Source organism: Notothenia rossii (genome assembly GCF_949606895.1).
Source record: "Notothenia rossii genome assembly, chromosome: 11".
Lineage (NCBI taxonomy): Eukaryota > Metazoa > Chordata > Actinopteri > Perciformes > Nototheniidae > Notothenia > Notothenia rossii.
Genome location: NC_136910.1, coordinates 25,243,902 through 25,260,342, shown reverse-complemented (window position 1 = coordinate 25,260,342; position 16,441 = coordinate 25,243,902). Strand labels below are relative to the sequence as shown.

The window sequence follows — 16,441 nt, the reverse complement described above, 5'->3', positions numbered from 1 at the left end:
AGTATTCTGAATTATTATCTGAAGCTTGGAGCTAGTAACTTAAAAAAACGAGAAGTACATTAAAACTGTACTTCAGTATTGGAGGTAGGTTATTGCTTTCCATAATAGGTTAACCATTAACATCACCATGTAAATAAATACAGGTGTTTGACCTCATAAAGATTTTGATTTGGTTGTTTGATCAGTAGCCATTGCACACAGTTTACTGTTTTCATTCTGTAATCTTCTGCTGTTTAGAGGCATCACTGTGCTTATTGTGCAGAAAGTGTATGCATGTGCACTATTGATTAAGACATCATGACATGTCTGACTGATGGCTATGTCAGCAGTAATCAGAAGTGCCTGATTCTAATTTGTACCAAAGTAGCCTACTAAATGCTAGTAACCCTTAAAGTTTACAAGCAAACATGAGAACCATTTTACAAGGTTTTACATTGTGCTTTTATTACATGATCATATTACATCAAGCTTGCTCCTGAAATTAGGCCACTTTTGTAATATTACCATCATATGACAGAATGATCACATGACAAACAGTGGTTTCTCATAGGAGTGGTTTGCAATGCGAACCGCATCCTCTGATTGGCTGTAAATTATACACGGCAACAGCTCTCTCTTTGATTGGCCTGCAGCTTTTCAGTCACCCAAAGCTTCCTGGTTATATGCAAATGAAGAAATAAAGTTGTTTTTAAACCTGTGCTTCGGTGGGAAACTGGATTCATTGGTCAGGGGTTCAAAATGTCACACAGAAGCGGATACAGTCTGGCGCTGGTTGTCGTGTTTTGTCTTTTTGTAACTGCCTTTTGTAAGTTCCCAACTCTAGACCACTTAAAACCGAAAGCCAGCGAAAAAAGCCAGGGCAGAGCGGTGGTGGAGCTGCTGAAGCGGCTGCTGGGGAACAGGTCCACGGAGTTCATAGTGTCAGTCAACCGGAGCCTTTCCAACGACAGCCTGGATGTGTGTGAGCTCAGGTCCACCAGGAACAATAAGATATACGCTACAGGCAGCAGCGGAGTGGCCGTGGCTACTGGTATATACAACTATTTGAAATATTTCTGCAACTGCCATGTTTCCTGGTCCGGTGACCAGCTGGATGTGCCCCGTCCTCTTCCGAGGGTCACCGGCGTCCTGCGCATCAACACCCAGCACAGGTCAGTAAACACCAGTGGCGTTTTCTCCTGGAGGCCAAGGGAAGCCAGGCTTCCCCTGTTTTTTCGGATTGTAGTTATAATTTTAATAAATAAATAAAAACACTTCGTTTAGTTTCGGAAATTCTTTGTGTGTTGCTGCCGGCCCGTCTCTCCCCCATTCTCATTGAGTATTTTACAAAGAGTGAAACAGCGCCCCTCTAGATGTTATGGTGAAACAGTAGATTGCACTCTGTTGGGAGAGGAGGCCAGCCGAAATTTGCTTCCCTTGGTGAAAAAAATGGAGGGATTGACCAATCAGATGAGGCTCACGTCATGCCCCTGCCAACCTGTGATTGGTCAGGGCCATGCCAAGGGAAGCCAGAGGCGGCTGGCTTCCCTTGCCTCACAATCCAATCAAATCGCATCAACTTAGTGGTGCAGCGACGCGTCCCAAAAAGCGGAAGTAAGCTGCGCTCGGTTTCCTTCGACAAAAATAGCAATGGGATTTCTCCATAGGATTTTGGAAAATAGCTCGAAAAAAGGTCAGTGGAAAACGAACCTGTTTGGTAAATGCACGTTTTGTTCAGTCGGATAATATCCACATGTCTACCCTACTTTTATAATTTTCGAATCATAAATCTAATATAGAAAAAATAGCGTCACTACACCACTCTCACCGCCGTTAGAAAGTAGCAAGCAACTGAAGCAAGTGCAATTATGGAGGGTAGAGATTCGGAGTATTTAATCAAAAATAATTGTACTAAACTTCCGCTGCAGCAGCAACAACAAATACAATCTGATGACAGGCCAATGCCCAAACTGGAGCTGTGTACAGCGAGGAACAAAGGAGCGAATCGGACGTAAAACGTTAAAGGTCTCCTGATTTAGTTTGTGAATGAACGCTTATTAGAGTTTCGGCTGGAGAGTGCGTGCGGACGGACCTGTCGATCAGATAACAGGCGTGTGTAAGTCCTGCATCTGTATGATACAAATGTGTGTAAAATGATACCGGGCGCTGTAATCACTCATCTGGTTACGTTATTACATTTTTTTCTTTTTGTTTGGGTCACACTAAACAAACCTGTAATGTGTTAAAGATTAAACTATAGAATAGAATATCTTTATTGTCATCACACATCAGTGTAACGAAATTCAGTTGGCATCTCTCACTGCAGTACATAAATAAGAACACATCCAAAACATCGTTATGACATCATAAAGTGGCCAAAATCTGATCAGCTCGGTTTCAGACAGGTTTTTATATAAATTGATCAGGACAAAAAGAGAGAATATATTTTTTCCTGAAACTTTCAGAATCTCTTTACACAGAGGGGACACATGTTAGAAGAGACATGAACAAGTGGATTTTGCATAATGGGTGACCTTTTAATAAAAACACATTTCTTTATAGAGTAGGCTTATGTGTCTATAGTAATTGAATGATTTAAAAATAAACAAATAATAAAACAATACCCTTTATAATTTAGTACTTTGACATTCAAGTGTTGTAGATGTAATATTCCTTTTTATATGTGTAACTGACTGGATGACATTGCTTTAATTTCAGATAAGGCAACTTTATTGACTTAATACGTCTTCAGCCATGGTAATACAGTGCCTCTATGCATCCAGACACACACCACTACGTATCACTCCGCGCCAACAGTATGCTACAATAGATAGATGGATTAGATAGAAAACACAATTATAGTTGCATGTGCTATAAAAACAAATAACTTTATATAACATTATTAAAAAGGATCCCTATTATAGTTGTTTGTTTATGCATTATGTAGTCAAAAGCCAAACAATGGTGTGGCTGTTGCATTTGTAAATACTTCTCCTATTGTATAACCTGTGTACGCTCTGATTGCAAATGTACTGACGTCAGCAAAAAACTTTGTTGCAAAAGTTGTTTTCCCACCAGATCCACTCACACTGCTGCCCTCCGATGTGTGCCATGTGATGTCTGTGTTGAACTCTATGATGGCAGTGTTTGGGTGCAAATCCCAACCCATGAGTGCATGACAAATGGAGCGTTGTCACACATTACTTTTCATTGTTTAATGTGAGGACTATGGACACTTGTGCTGCGCCCGGGCCCTTTAAAGTACCCTTCCTTTCAATTATCGGTTGTGCATTAGAGCTGCCTCAGTTCACACCAGTAATGGCATGTGCACAGTCGTTAGATTGAAGAAGCCATGCAGGCATGGCACACTTTACTTTCCCATGAGTATAACTTGATGGCGAAGAGCCAGTTGGAAGCTTGGCTTATTTAGCAGCTGCCGGAAACTGAGGCTTAAAAACAACAGTGCCTGTTTGATTTAACTGTACATTGTTTTAGCAACAAATTCAATAGAAATTGACAATTAAAATATCTGTTACACAATTATGTAACAAAGAGGTGTAGTGCGAACACTCAGCAGTGTTGGTGTGGGAAATGACCATGGTCAAAAGGAATCTGTTTAAGAATGTATTTGGACACTTTTCCATTGTCTCTGTTCCCATTAGTGTTGTAATGAAACAGTGACGATAAAGGGCATGAGGTTTCAACATTAAACCTGTCTGAGAATATCTGAAGTCAGCACAGTTGCAGTGTAGGTTATGGTTTTATTTTCAGTCCAAAGGGAAGCATTTAACTGTCCAAGCACTGACTGCCAGTCATTATTCATCCACAATGTAATAAAGTTGGAAGACATGTGAGGGACAGTTTAAACAAAGATCACAGTTGAATAAGAGGTCAGCATACTGGATTGTTAGTCCACAATATGGCTCAAGCTCTAAAAAGTTTAGGATGATTACTATTTTTTCATACCTGTTCAGTATTTATCACCTGTGGGCCTATTTAAGACAGTTTTAAAATAACAGTTTTGTATCTAGATTCAGGTATTACCAGAACGTGTGCACGTTCAGCTACTCCTCTGTGTGGTGGGACTGGCCCAGATGGGAGAGAGAGATCGACTGGATGGCTCTCAATGGGATCAACCTGCCGCTGGCCTTCACTGGCCAGGAGGCCCTGTGGCAAGAGGTGAGGGCTCAGAGTGACTCCTTACAGAAACAACATCAAACACTGGGGACGCTGCTTACAAACACTCCTTAGGGTCAATGTACTGTAAGCGTTAAGATTGATTTGAATATCTATATTTTGTCTAACATGCTTTTTTGAAAAGGGCTAAATATTGATAAGGGATTAAATCAGTAGATCCATTATTCTGAGAGCAAAAACAGTGGTGAAGGAATGAGTCGACAAATTAGTTAGCATTGTGACGATGAAAATTGAGCGGCCCGACCAAGCACTAATCAGTAGTAATCAGGAGACAACACAGGGCACCAGGTGGACACTATCAGCCGTAAAAGACATGGGGGAAGGGGAACACTTTTCAACATAAAACCAGCAAACAGAGACATACAAACTAAAACACATACTGATGCACAAACTACATACACTTCGCCACCAACAAAGCTACTCAATCCGTAACGGAGGCCGAGATCTATGGCCCCAAAGATCACCTCCGTTACATTTCCTTACCCCTCTCCTCCAGAGGCACAGTGTCTTAAAATTCTTGGGTTCCCTGCACGGTTTCTGCTTCCCCTTGTGCAGCCTGGTTTCCTCGGGGGGGGGGGGGGGAGCGTGAAGTCAGAAGGAAGCTTTCCATTCTTCCTTTTGGCGCTCCTGCTGGTTCTGCTGCCTGACGCGCTCTCTCTCCTGACGGATCTTTTCGGCCCTTTTCACCCGCTCCTCCTCGGCTAGAAAAGCATCTTCCTCGTCTTTGATTTTCTTCTCCTCCTCCTCCAGACGTATCAAACGAGCCTCCTCCGCTAAGCGCATTTCCTCTTCCTTTCTCACCTTCTTCTCTTCCTCCCTCTGTAACCGGAGCTCCTCCTCTTTCTGCTCTTGCACCAATCTCCGGTTCTCCGCCAGGACCTTTGATGCCTCAGCGGCAGAGTTAGTGCCTGTCGTGCTTTTAGCCAATCTGCCGTCTTGCTTCCGGAGTCTCCGTTCCTCTTCCATCATGGATTCCCGTTCCTGTACCTGTGCAAACTGCTGCTCACAGGCTGCCTGAAGCTGCAGGAGTGATCTCATCATCTCCCTCAGTTCCTCCATCATTTTCACCTCCTCACTTGGTCAATCCCACTTCTGACACCAATTGTGACGCTGACAATTGAGCGGCCCGACCAAGCAAGGAGGCAGAGGCAGAACGTCCAAAATGATAACCCGGTGTGGGCATTTATTACACTCGAGCACAGGACACAGCCTCAATCCTGCTGTTCCCGTGCGAACAGTCACCAGCCACAAGGATCTCACACACCTCTCCCAAACAGAAAAACCCCAGAGCCCAAATATCCACACACACTAATCAGCAATTAGACACAGGTGGGGGGGAGGAGACAACACAGGGCACCAGGTGCACACAATCAGCCGCAACAGACATGGGGGAAGGGGAACACTTTTCAACATAAAACCAGAAAACGGAGACATACAAACTAAAACACATACTGATGCACAAACTACATACACTTCGCCACCAACAAAGCTACTCAATCCGTAACGGAGGCCGAGATCTATGGCCCCAAAGATCACCTCCGTTACATTTCCTTACCCCTCTCCCCCAGAAGCACAGTGTCTTAAAATTCTTGGGTTCCCTGCACGGTTTCTGCTTCCCCTTGTGCAGCCTGGTTTCCTCAGGGGGGGGGAGCGTGAAGTCAGAAGGAAGCTACAAGCATTTTTAGCACTTTCCGGTTCACTCTCAAAGTCAATATAATTCGTTTTTTACACAAACAGAAGAGATATTCATGTTTTGTTGCACGACATAAAATGTATTTCAGTAAATACCCCACTGGTGAACATCTGAAGCCTCAATGTGTCTTAGGAAAGGGAGTAAATGAGACCACTAAAGGTCATCAAGCAGGACATTAGCCGCCTTTAGCTGAGCAATGGTAATGCTCAGCCATGTGAATGACATTTGTTTTTAGCCTAACGTTATTTTTTTTACTTCTGGTAATTGCATTTACACTTGTTTGTTAATATGTGGACATTATCCTACTAAACAAAACATGTAAGCATCATAAACAAATGTTTGCCACAGACCTTGTTTTCTGCTATAATCTAAAATCCAATTTCAAACTCCCCTTGCTTTCTGTGGAGGAAGTGCTCATGATGTTCCTCCTTCAACAACACGTCATCACTGCTCCACTGTAAAGCCAGTCATTAACAGGATCAGGAAGATAAATTGTAATTTAATTTGACCTTTGCTACCATAGAAGCATGATATTGATATTGATATGTGAACATGAACTTATTATCTTGTTGTGTCCTTCAGGTTTACAGGGCTCTCGGGTTGAACCAGTCAGAGATCGAGGAGTTCTTCTCCGGCCCCGCGTTCCTGGCCTGGAACCGAATGGGGAACCTTTTCAAGTTTGGAGGGCCCCTGCCTCAGTCCTGGCACGTGAACCAGCTCTTCCTCCAAGTACTGAGCCGTCCATTCCTGTCAACACAGATGAAGCCACTATGACTAGAATCATGTTTTTATAACTCTGGCACCACCAAGTGGTAGTGACAAACACATGAGTGAGATTGAGTGAATGTGCTGAAAGCAGACCAGTTACAAACTGCAGTATGTCTTATCTTTTTAAAACACAAACTATTAACACATCACTATTGTACATAATAGTGGCTTCAGAGGTATTTTCTCTTTTTACGATACCGTTGCACTCACAAACGGTTTTTGTGAAGATTTCAAACAGTGACAACAAACTAATTGATCTAATCCACTTTATGAGAAGGTAGAATTGAACTGTTCACATTAGTTAGTGGATTAAACCTTTTTTGTTTTTCTCTCTTTTTAAAGTTTAAAATCTTGGAGCGGATGAGATCCTTCGGCATGATTCCCGTGCTGCCGGCCTTCTCTGGGAACATTCCCGCTGGAATCCTCAGGTGACTCATGCTGGTTTAGGTTTTCCTATACTGCTGATATTTTGTAGGCTCGTACTAACAGGGATATCTAAAGTAATTTAATATAAGTCACCTGCTGAGAACAATCCCATACTTAGTTTTCCTAAATGTTGATATGAATAATAATCTGATTGTTGGAATAACAGCTGTTAACTGCGAATTGTTCACAAGCTTCAATTCAATAAGCTTAATTCATTGATCTTATATGAATATACATTACATTACACTTGTTAGACGCTTTTATCTAAAGCGACTAACATACATTCAGTACTGTGGGCAATCGCCACAGGAGCAATTTGGGGTGAAGTGTCTCAGGGACACAACGACATGCTGACTTCAGTGGGACTCGAACTTGCTAACCCCTGATTCGAAGTTCAGCACACTCCCCACTGAGCCACAGCCTCCCACAAGATACAAGATAACAACTCCTGAACTTGATGAACGTGATCAGCTTAAGGATTTCTCACAAACTCAACTTCATTATTATAGTATCATCTTTCTATCATGCAGACCAAATGCTTCACATTCACTGTTCGAGGGACAGTTATGCTGTTACAGTTGAGGTCTGCACATGCAATCGCAATTCTATGAGAATCACCGCATGGACTAGCCCAATATCCAAATCCAAGGAAGCCCAATATTTGTAAACAAACGCTGTGTTAAAATTAAATTTGAAAGGAAGTGTTGTGTTGCTGCAGAGATAACCCAGCATACAAAATGTTTACATATTTGTTTGGAGCAGATGTGTTTCAATGATAATGAGAAATTGATCAATCCCTCTATAACTATAAATCATATCGCAATTGCAAAGTCTGTCAAATGAATCCCACTCCGTTTTCAGATCGGGAGCCCTAATACTGATACTTCTGTCAAGATAATATGGCTGGACCCAGTGAGGTGCAGATTCAGCTCTAACCTCTGAGGTGTTTCCTGTGTTTCAGGCTGTTCCCAGAAGCCAATGTGACCAGGCTGGGCCCCTGGGCTCACTTCAACTGCAGCTACTCGTGCTCCTACGTCTTAGACCCCCGGGACCCTCTGTTCCTGCAGATTGGCTCCCTCTACCTGTCTCAGGTGGTGAAACAGTTTGGAACAGATCACATCTACAACACTGACACCTTCAACGAGATGACCCCCCCCTCCTCTGACCCCGCCTACCTGTCAGCAGTCAGCCGCTCCGTCTTTGCCTCCATGACCGCAGGTGAGCGTCTAGACCACTAATGTCCTGATCGAACGCTTCCTGCCAGAATTGATGTGACAAGTGAAACAACTGATGACCCGATTATGACCTGTTGTCAGGCTTAGGGAGTAACGGATTACATGTAACAGGATTACGTAACCAGGACACAAAAAATACTGTCTTCACTACATAAACAGTACTTTACTGATACATTTTTCAAAAACGGGGATTGCAAGCAGGATAACAACATTTCAATAATCAACAATACATTTTAAAATAAATATCAATTTATGATGGGTAGACAAGACATACAATTACAAGAATTACAAGTAATAATTAGTAATAGTAATTATTAAATTAGTAGTAATTTGTAAACTATACTATTATGTAGGCCTTGCCTATAATTTAAGGTGACATATTTTTGATAAAAAATATCCAGTTTTCTTCTTTTCATATTGTTTTGTTGCTTTTAGGGGTGCCCACACTTTTTCAGCTTGGGAGCTACTTTTAAAATGACCAAGCCCAAAAGATCTACCTACAGGGCCGCCCCTGCCCAATCTGTGTCGCGAGCGCGAGGGGGGGTGCTAGTGGAGTAAACGGCGGATAAACTGTGGCATTTACGCTTCAGATGAGGAGGTGAGGCCCCCCTCATAACTGCATGAACCTGTATGGCACAATACAACTCAGACTGGCTTACCTGTACGTCAATCAAGTGGCAAAATGTATATATATATATTTTTTTCAACGCCATGCGATCTACCCACACTACCTTTGCGATCGACGTAATGGGCACCCCGCTTTACATAATACCTCTAAGTGGAACACATCTTATCGTTATTCCTTTCTCTCTTATGTATTTACATTTCATTTGATATCAAGGTAACCAAAAGTAGCTGAAAGTAATCAGGTTACATTACTTTGTACCTGTGGTATTAGCTTACTGATTGCATTGTTGAAAATATGACTAGTAGTTGTAATGGATTACATTTATAGTAACTCAACCCTGCCTGTTGTTCGATTCTCCTACACAGAAAGCCGCTTTAGTATCTCGCTGACTTTTCAGCCATGCTGGAGAACTGTCACCTTCTTGCCCCTCGTCTAAATCTCATGTTTTGTCCCCAGTTGATCCTCAGGCGATCTGGCTGATGCAGGGCTGGCTGTTCTTCAGTGACACAGCGTTCTGGAAGCCGGCCCAGATTCAGGCTCTACTACACGGAGTGCCTCTGGGCAGAATGATCGTGTTGGACCTGTTTGCAGAGACGGAGCCAATTTTCTCCTACACAGAGTCTTTCTACGGGCAGCCCTTCATCTGGTGCATGCTGCAGAACTTTGGGGGCAACAGCGGATTCTTTGGCACAGTGGAGAGCATGAACTCGGGGCCCTTCAAAGCCTTACAGTTCCCAAACTCCACCCTGGTTGGCATAGGCATGACACCCGAGGGCATTGAGCAGAATCCGGTGATGTACGAGCTGATGAGCGAGCTGGCGTGGCGTAAGGAGCCGGTCAACCTGTCGAAGTGGGTGTCGCTGTACGCTATCCGTCGCTACGGAAGCACGCAGGACAGCCTGACGGCGGCGTGGAGGCTCCTGTTCGCCAGCGTCTACAACTGCACCGTGCCACACTACAAAAACCACAACCACAGCCCCCTGGTGCACAGACCCTCTCTCCACATGAACGCTGACCGGTGGTACGACCCGGCTGATTTGTTTAAAGCCTGGAAACTAATCATCGAGGCAGCTCCGTCCCTCATGTCCAAGGAGACTTTTCACTGCGATCTCGTGGACGTGACTCGGCAGGTCCTACAAGTCCTGACAACAAGCTTCTACCAGGATATCGCAGATGCTTTCAAGAACCAGAAGCTGCCGGAGCTGCTGACTTCGGGGGGGGTGCTGGTGTACGACCTCCTGCCTGAACTCAACCGTCTGCTGAGCAGCGACCGCAACTTCCTGTTGGGGACATGGCTGGAGAGGGCCCGCTCCTTCGCACTGGATGAGAAGGAAGCCCAGCTGTACGACATGAATGCCAGGAACCAGCTCACTCTGTGGGGTCCCAGCGGTGAGATCCTTGACTACGCCAGCAAAGAGTGGGGGGGCCTCATGGAGGACTACTACGCCCAGAGATGGGGTCTTTTCGTTGAAACCCTGGTAGACTGTCTGGACACTGGACGGCCATACAAGCAGGACACCTTTAACCAGGCCGTGTTCCAGGTGGAGAAGGGGTTCATTTACAATGCCCGAAAATATCCGACCAAGCCTCAGGGCGACACGTACGAGATCGCCCGCAGGATCTTCCTCAAGTACTACCCCCAGGCCTTGAAGAGACTATAGTGAGCAGAGGATTCATTTTGGAAAAACTTGTCTCAAGTCACAGCAAGAAGAATGTCTCCACCTCCAGTTTTCCATGGCTGTCCCAAAACATTTTGAAATGGAAACTCTAACACCTGGATTTGCAGGAACAATCTGTTTTGCATACATAGCCAAATCAGTGGATAGCTGAGTATGATGAAGGGAACAAATACTTTTACTTTACATTCACACTTTAGAAATATTCAATCAAGCCTTATCAAACACAAGTTCAGCAAAAACAAAAGTGTTATGAGTGGTGCAGTGATGACAAATGTATGTAGGCCAACCATTGCATGGGCTCCCTCAAAAAAAGTAATAGGATTTTCACATAAAACATTTAAAATTGGAATATTGCAGAAAGTAAGATCTGTGGCAATAACACTTTTTTGATACTTCCATGTTTTTTCAGCTGGATAATCTCCACATATTAACACAACTTTTATAATAGTTGAGGCATATGCAATCGGCAGAAGTAAAAACAAACAATACATTCCGAAAACAGACGAGGATACTTGTTACTGGTAAAATGCAGACTTGTTTCCAGGTTTGAGGACTCATCCCTGCACCACTCTTACATAAGAATGTTTACAATGGTTCCCTTTTTTGGCATTTCATGTGTGCGTCCCTTAGTACTGTTTTTAATTCCACTGCTCTGGTTAGCTTAGCATAGCATAAAGACTGCAAGCAGGGGAAAATAGCTAGCTTAGCTCTGTCCAAAGTATTATGTAAATTACACAGTGTATTTTGTTTAACATATACCCCAAAAGACAACATTTTGGGTTCAGGAAGAGTTGGGATGTGGAACTAGTTCCTAACGGTTTGATCTGCATCGCATCTCTTGCTATAGCCTGGTTCTCCAGATAGTCACTTGGCCCAGGTGTTTGTCTCTGTACAGGAACAATGTCTCAAAACATGGCACTGTAATGACTTCAGGAATCTGGAGGATGATTCAAAGTAGGTTCAGAATTAAATAAATGTTTTTTTACATTTCAGAACAGGTTTCAGAATCAGACTAGCTGTTCCCTGCTTCGAGTCTTAATGCTAAGCTAGGCTAAACTCCCCTGCACCTGATCAACTCATTTCCTCTTTTCTTTCTACATGATCTAGAGTTGTTCTTTTAATCCGAGGCACTACATTAAGGTGGAAGATGGGGTTTGAGTTGTTTGACCCACAGGAAACCTTTAGCCAATAACAGTGGCGAGCCGTGACTTATATACCTAGGCCCTCTGACACCCCCCCCTTCCCTCTTAAAAAGAAGAGATACTACGTCACAGCGTATACTTCAGCGAAATATCAAAACAGCGGCCCAGGGTGCAAAACGCATCAATGACAGCGACCCTCTACCTCACAAAACAACACCATTTATATAAAGACCCATCATGACAGGGCACCCACAGCCAAGTAACAATTACAAATGAATTAAGTCGGCGCGGCGGCCCACATTGAAAATGACTTGGGCCTACCTTTGATGATCAAATCACTTAAACATAAAGTCCATCCTCCTGTCCTTTTGGATGAAGCACTTGGGGGTCATTCAGCTGATCCTTTGCCACTCCAGTTTATCATTGTAACTCAATCTTGAAAATGACTCAGTGATGACATCGTTGCGAAATTATTAACCATCACTGAAGTGAGCCATCATGAACGAACTTATGCTAATCATAAATCTATCGATCATAAATCTATCGATTAGATTTATGATTCGAAAATAATAAAAGTAGGGTAGACATGTGGATATTATCTGGCTGAACAAAAGGTGCATTTATCTAACAGGTTCGTTTTCTTCAGACCTTATTTCGAGCTATTTTCCAAAATCCTATGGAGAAATCCCATTGCTTTTTGTCGAGGGAATCCGAGCAAAGCTTACTTCCGGGTTTAAGGACGCATCACTGCACCGCTTGCGGAACTTGTCATAAAGTCCGCGAAAATAAAGCTCGCCCATTTAGACGGAAGATATGATTACTGTCATTTGACATTACTCTCTCATTGAGTTACTATAGCGGGCCCTCTGTGAATGTAGAGAGGGACCAACAAGCCCTCCCGTCTTCACATAACTCGCAGAGACGGCATTTAACCCTTCACATTCCAACCGAAACTGAACAGGCAGAGTCGAAGGATTTATTTCTTTGGAAATGTTATTTTAAATACAATTTTAAATCAAGTTATTTTGGTAAAACTAATGAAAAATCTAACAACAAAAAAATATAAAAAATAATATTTAAAAAAAATGTTTTTTTTTTAATGTTTTCAAATATTATTTTTTAGAATAAGGGCCCTGACGGCTCGTCACTGGCCAATAAAAAAAAAACTCATTTTCAGACCATGCACATCAGTTCAAAGTAGATTTAAATATATCATTCTTAGCAAACTGACTGGACTGAGTGCAGCACAGACATCATAGTTCATGTGGATGTCTTTGATCATGCACAATAATTGTGTACTTAATTTACCATGACATGCTTGTGTTGTCGTGAGGTCGGACCATTACACAATACGTTTCTGTAGAGTTTTATAAACAGGGATTGTTTATTTCTGAATAATTGCTATAACAACTTGGCACTTGGTGCCTTTTTCTTTTTAAATATATTTTTATATGATGTTTACCTGAGACATTCCACATGTACAAAATGTATTGACAACTTTCTTTTAGAATGATTGGTTTAGTGTTTTTTTTTTTTTTATTCATTTGCGAACAAACGCTACATGTAGAATAGATTCTTTATTGTATGAATGCTATTTTTGTATTTTCATAAATTACTGTTGTGATTATTCAACTCAGGCATGTCAGAAAGTCTAAAGGCTGTGACTAATAATACAATGTTTTAATTCTCCACCTCTGTCTTGTGTGTGTGTGGTCAATGGTAATATAACACACACACACACACACACACACACACACACACACACACACACACAGAGAGAGAGAACATGCTCCAAATAAAGGCTCTCGCTGCTCAACATTAAAAACCATGAAACGTCTGGACGTTATGTGAAATCATAAATGAATACTTACATTCTGTGGGAATCTGACGTCATTCTCACCTGACGGTGTCACCTGATGCGGTCACATCACCGGTGATCGGGTAAACAGGAAGTCATAAAAAGTTTGCCGTCAGTTCAAGAAAGTCTCTCTTGGCTTTACGGTCACTGGTCTTCTCCCTCTCACAAAGGTAGGAATAACAGTTTTAAGGTGTTTTTATGGTCTTTTAAATTAACTTATACAAGTGGCTCATTTAGTTTGGGTTTTTATTAGGGCGAGTGCAAGACGAGATTTTACCGTTGACTGAGGGAAACTCTCCCGACAGGCACAAGACCGGGTCTGTTACGAGCAATTTTCTTTTAAATGGCGTTTTAAACCGACGTTTTTAATTGTGTTTTAAGCAACCTATTTGTATGTTTTACAGAGCTTAATGTACAAAACCGGCCCAGCTACCCGGGATATTAAGTGACCATTTCCATTTCCCCGGCAGGATTAAGCTGAGTTGGAAATCTACTCTGTGAAAGTATGCCTTGTTTTAACTTTCGTTTCATATTGAGTTGGTGAATGAGGCTGGCAACTAACATGTTATGTTGTTTCCTTTTCAAAAGGACCAGGCCAGCCACTGTTCTAGTTTTTTTTTGTATTTTCTTGTTCATTTTCTTCATGTGCAGTGTATGGCAATATAATCATTTTTATTGTTTGTGTTTTTAGGTTGCGCTCCTCTGCGGCGTAGGCCTGAGCCCGGGTGGAACGCTGCCTGCCTTCAGTGTGGGGACTGCACGGTGTGACACTTTCTTCTCCGTATGCTAAATATCTCACTGTTATTATTTTATAGAGATTGTGGACATGCTTTCGTTGTTTTGGTGTGTGGCTTTTCTTGTTTTTATCCCTCACGATTAGCAGGCACTGCCACCCAGCTGACCGGGCCTGCCCAACTGAGGAGGGCAACTTATATACCTGTTGAATTATATTTGCCATTTTAACACTTTACATGAATTGACATTTAAACTGTTTCCAACATTTGTTAAATAAAGCTACATATATTTTTGGAATTCATGCCTCTGTCATAATTGAACCTATTAAGGGAAGCTTTAAAATCGGTCCACGACTTACATTTAGGGCCCACGGGTTCCTCCTGCCCCTTAGCAGGAGGTGGCGTTGTCAGTGACTAGCTTTACGTTTACACATTCCTTTCGAATATGGGTATTTTATATCAATAACGATGATATTCTGTGGCGCAAGAACTACTCAGAGTGGTCAGTCAGTCAATTACTAATACCACACTGTAAAAATGCTCATTTCAAATTCGAGTGTAGAAAGCTCTACAGTATTACCATTTTCTTCTTAAAATATCACGTAACACTAATCACAAAATGAGGAGTATTTGAGGAAAACGAGAAAATAAAAATATCTATCTTTTCAGATTGACATCGATAAAGTCTCATAGACTTTAAAACAGTTAATAATACAAATAAAAGTATAATAATTGCAATGGCACAGTGACATCTCTCGTCACTTTCTGCCCTCTCCTCTGATGTTAATACAGACAGGTTTGCAACTTCAGAAAGACTGGAATAAGTGAAGGCATTCTGAATATCATTCATTGTTTCTAAGATTAAATATGACATTTCAAGACTTTTAGCCACCCAGGTTGTGTTAGTGGTCAGGGGGATCTCCAGGATTACAGATCCTATGGCAGGTCAGATTTTTGAGAACACCATCAATAAGCAGCATTTGACTGTTGTAGCTGCTCTAGTTTGGGCTACTTTATACACAATCAGCGAGTTTAGATCAGTGAGTAGTTATATTCATGCCGCATTCGTCTCATTAGTATGCATAACAAAGTGACAAGTCACACCTCCCCCAATTATGTAAATGGGCTAAGTCCCGCCTCCCATTTGGCCGAGGTGTGATATCCCGAGTAGGTGTGAGATCCGTCGATAGGAGGGGGTGATGTGTATTCACAGGTGTGAAAAAGCCCCCACTGTAGCGCCTTAAATAAATAAATAAAATGTTGTTTCCATCGCATCACATAGTATGCATAAAAAGTGACATGTGGACCCGTGTGTGTGTGTGTGTGTGTGTGTGTGTGTGTGTGTGTGTGTGTGTGTGCGCGCGCGCGCGCGCGCGTGTGTGTGTGTGTGTGTGTGTGTGTGTGTGTGTGTGTGTGTGTGTGTGTGATCCTGTCCTCCTCCCCCCTTCCTGCTAGCTTATCAGTAGACAGAGGGGGATGGAATTTAAGAACAGTTACCTTACACTTGTATTGTTCTCTCTAAAACACAGTGAGACTGTCTCCCCCCTTCCTGCCATCTCTCTCTGATTTGTTGTTGTTGTAATGCCAGTAGACAGAGTGATGGAATTAGTTTAAAACAGTCACCTTACACTTTAGTTGTCCTCTCTAAATTAGATTTAAGGTTTTTAAAATGATTAGTGTTAATTAAGGGCTATTGTTATTTTGGTTTATAAGGGGATAGGAGTTAAACTGTAAAAATGCACAGGATCTTTCTAAGAAGAGTGAGAGGGCTAATGAGCCAGCACCATACTTCCTCTATGCGTTTTCTTGACCTGTATCTGATCTTGAAAAACTCTGGTAAGTACTTTTTATTTTTATTTTATAATATCATGTAATTATTTAATGTTGCTTGGTGTGTGTTAAACAACCTCTGTGCATCTGTTGTTTTTATTTTTGTAACAGCACTATGGCTCGTAATGATTTAGAAGCCTTGGGGAAAGTACCCCTCTATGTACAAATAATGTGGTGTAGATTTTTAATCAAATCTTTTTTGTGTGTGTCTCAGTTCAGGGAAGTCTGAACCAAATACGAATTGGAATATTAGAGAGGATTAACTCTTTTGG

The 16,441-nt window shown here is 42.2% G+C and overlaps 1 protein-coding gene across 1 annotated transcript; it reads left to right on the top strand.

The window, feature by feature from the left end:
• The first annotated feature begins 45 nt into the window (after positions 1–45).
• Positions 46–13,436, top strand: naglu (N-acetylglucosaminidase, alpha). The gene is made up of 6 exons (XM_079660619.1): positions 46–1,151; positions 4,011–4,158; positions 6,452–6,598; positions 6,980–7,065; positions 8,025–8,281; positions 9,383–13,436. The coding sequence occupies exons 1-6, from the start codon at positions 739–741 to the stop codon at positions 10,585–10,587; spliced, it is 2,256 nt and encodes a 751-aa protein (XP_079516745.1). The 5' UTR covers positions 46–738; the 3' UTR covers positions 10,588–13,436.
• The last annotated feature ends 3,005 nt before the right edge of the window (positions 13,437–16,441 follow it).

Bases quoted from the DNA above. Each gene is read 5' to 3' on its own strand.
- naglu (XM_079660619.1), top strand. From the start codon at position 739: ATGTCACACAGAAGCGGATACAGTCTGGCGCTGGTTGTCGTGTTTTGT. The intron at 4,159-6,451 runs GTGAGGGCTCAG...TGTGTCCTTCAG, and splicing joins AGGAGGCCCTGTGGCAAGAG to GTTTACAGGGCTCTCGGGTT. The intron at 8,282-9,382 runs GTGAGCGTCTAG...TTTTGTCCCCAG, and splicing joins CTTTGCCTCCATGACCGCAG to TTGATCCTCAGGCGATCTGG.